Source organism: Penaeus japonicus, unplaced genomic scaffold (genome assembly GCF_977035675.1).
Source record: "Penaeus japonicus unplaced genomic scaffold, GWHDUDI00000001_assembly GWHDUDI00000005, whole genome shotgun sequence".
NCBI lineage: Eukaryota > Metazoa > Arthropoda > Malacostraca > Decapoda > Penaeidae > Penaeus > Penaeus japonicus.
The window spans coordinates 33,809,289-33,811,788 of NW_028234407.1; the positions used below are offsets into that span (position 1 = coordinate 33,809,289).

The 2,500-nt window shown below is 40.2% G+C and overlaps 1 protein-coding gene across 1 annotated transcript in view; it reads left to right on the forward strand.

Moving 5' to 3' along the window:
* The window catches only part of LOC122264767 (myosin heavy chain, muscle), an 11,736-nt gene that overhangs the window by 3,810 nt on the left and 5,426 nt on the right, over nucleotides 1–2,500 (forward strand). Inside the window, exons 11-16 of the mRNA XM_043033813.2 lie at nucleotides 1–322; nucleotides 447–505; nucleotides 661–748; nucleotides 1,120–1,237; nucleotides 1,537–1,654; nucleotides 1,836–2,309. The exon at nucleotides 1–322 is cut by the window's left edge and continues 9 nt beyond it. Of these exons, the coding sequence (XP_042889747.2) occupies nucleotides 1–322; nucleotides 447–505; nucleotides 661–748; nucleotides 1,120–1,237; nucleotides 1,537–1,654; nucleotides 1,836–2,309 (1,179 nt within the window). The remainder of the gene's footprint in view (nucleotides 323–446; nucleotides 506–660; nucleotides 749–1,119; nucleotides 1,238–1,536; nucleotides 1,655–1,835; nucleotides 2,310–2,500) is intronic.

Sequence of the window (2,500 nt, forward strand, 5' to 3'; positions counted from 1 at the left end):
ATCCTCGCTATTCTTGAGGAAGAATCAATGTTTCCGAAAGCAACTGATAAATCCTTTGAAGAAAAATTGAAAGCCAACCATCTGGGAAAATCTCCAGTCTTCATCAAGCCCAAGCCTCCAAAGGCAGGTCAGGCTGAGGGTCACTTCGCCATCGTTCACTACGCCGGCACTGTGACCTACAACCTGTCTGGCTGGCTGGAGAAGAACAAGGATCCCCTCAACGACACTGTCGTCGACCAGCTCAAGAAGTCGTCTAATGCGTTGACTGTTGAAATCTTCGCCGATCATCCCGGTCAGTCTGGTGGTGCTGATACTGGGAAGGGTAGGTAACATTTTTTTCCCGAAAATTAGATATTACGTCCATATGGATAAATGAAATATTGATGATAGTGGACTGTAAAAGCCTATAAAACAGTTGCTGATGGGTGTACTACGTTTGTTATCAGGTGGGAAAGGAGGCAAAAAATCTTCAGGTGGTTTCAAGACGGTATCATCAAGCTATCGGGTACTGTAATAAAGCAGCAGACTACCTTCAGTATTCCCGACTATTCAGTTTATGTCTAATCATGCAATACAGATATGTATTTTTTTAGAATTCACAACAAACATTTCCAAGGCTATGAAGAAATTTCTTAACAATTGTGCTTGTTCTCTCAACAGGAACAGTTAAATAACCTAATGAAGACTCTGAATGCCACTCATCCCCACTTCATCCGCTGCATTGTGCCCAACGAAACGAAATCGCCAGGTATGGTATGCGGCAAATGCTGAGAAGGAATCGGCAAAGGCTCATCGTGTCTTTCACGATTATATGATATTTTCAAGTATATACATTTATTAACTAGATTTTTGTAAAACATCTTTACACTTTTTATGAGGAATATACTGCAAATAAGAGCCGTAAATTGATTAGTAAACACATCCACAGATTTATGTGTGAGAAGTCAATCGTCATTCGCTTATTCATTTTATGGAGACAAATCAGAGGTCAAAGCAACCCACTAACCCTTTTTGCCATTCGATATACTTTTCTGATTAACACAGTTTAAAACAAACATATTTAGTGTTTTATCAGTAAGTGGAGAGGACATTTATTGCTACTGACGATCCATCCAACAGGCGTCGTTGAACCCTCTCTCATCATGCATCAGCTGACTTGCAACGGCGTGCTCGAGGGCATCCGCATTTGCCGCAAGGGATTCCCTAACAGGATGATCTACCCGGATTTCAAAGAAAGGTAATCTGCCGGGGAAAATATCTCCCTAATTGCTAAGGAATGACATTGGAGTTGGGAAGTAACTTAAACTTGTTATCTTGATTTAAGTAATTTGAAACATAACTCTATCTGACTTCCAAATTTTCTTAGGTTAACTCCAATAGCTAACTCCACTCACCATTCATCCGAATCATTATTATCATTATTATAATTGGCAATGTTAGTATTATCATTGTATTGTGAGTGTAAGTATTATTATGTGATCCTGTGGGCTGTGACATAACCAGCCCAGGAGAATCACTATGACATGTGTTCTACAGATACAAAGTCATCGCTTCCGGAGAGATGGCAGAGATTGCAGATGATAAACTGGCCGCGAAAGCTTGCTTCGACAAGGCCGGCCTTGATCCTGAATTATACCGGCTAGGCAACACAAAGGTATGGTATGAAAAAAAAAAAAAATATATATATATCCAAATAAGGACGCAATTATTAATCAATTCCGACGGTAACCTTTCAATGGTGTTTTTCCTCAATTGCATATTCATTGTCCTTAGGATATGAAAGTGAAAATATTATAGGAGCGAATAAGTAATCCATATTCACAATTAATCCCTAGGTATTTTTCCGTGCTGGCGTACTTGGCACGATGGAGGAAGCGCGCGACCAGCGTTTAGGTACCTGCGTCTCACTCCTTCAGGCTTGGGTTCGAGGCCGAAACAGCCGTGCTCAGTATAAAAAACTGCAGGAACAAAGAGTTTCCCTTGTCGTTGTTCAGCGCAACCTGAGAAAATACCAAGCCATGTGCACCTGGTCTTGGTTTATGCTCTGGCAGAGCGTGAAGGCTCTCCTCAACGTTGAGCGTCCAGAGGATAAAATCCGCGCTCTTGAGGAAAGGGTTTCAAAGGCTAAAGAGGGGATCGAGCGAGAAAGTAAACTGCGGAAGGACCTCGAAGCCTCGAATGTGTCCCTTGCTGAGGAGAAGAATAATATCCTGGTTTCGCTCGAGTCCAATAAAGGTAGCATGGCGGCATTCCTGGAAAAGCAAGCGAAACTGCAAGCCGAAAGAGCTGATATCGAAGCTCAACTTTCTGTAAGTATTAAAATCAACAATAACATTTATTACAACTACTACACAGTTAGTAGTTAAATTACATTCAATGTTTTTTTTTTATATAACACTTATTTTTACATATTCACTGATGATTTGAAGTACATATGACTCATGGTAATGTTTTTTCATTTAATATAAAATAGTATATATAACACAAAATAATTGACTTC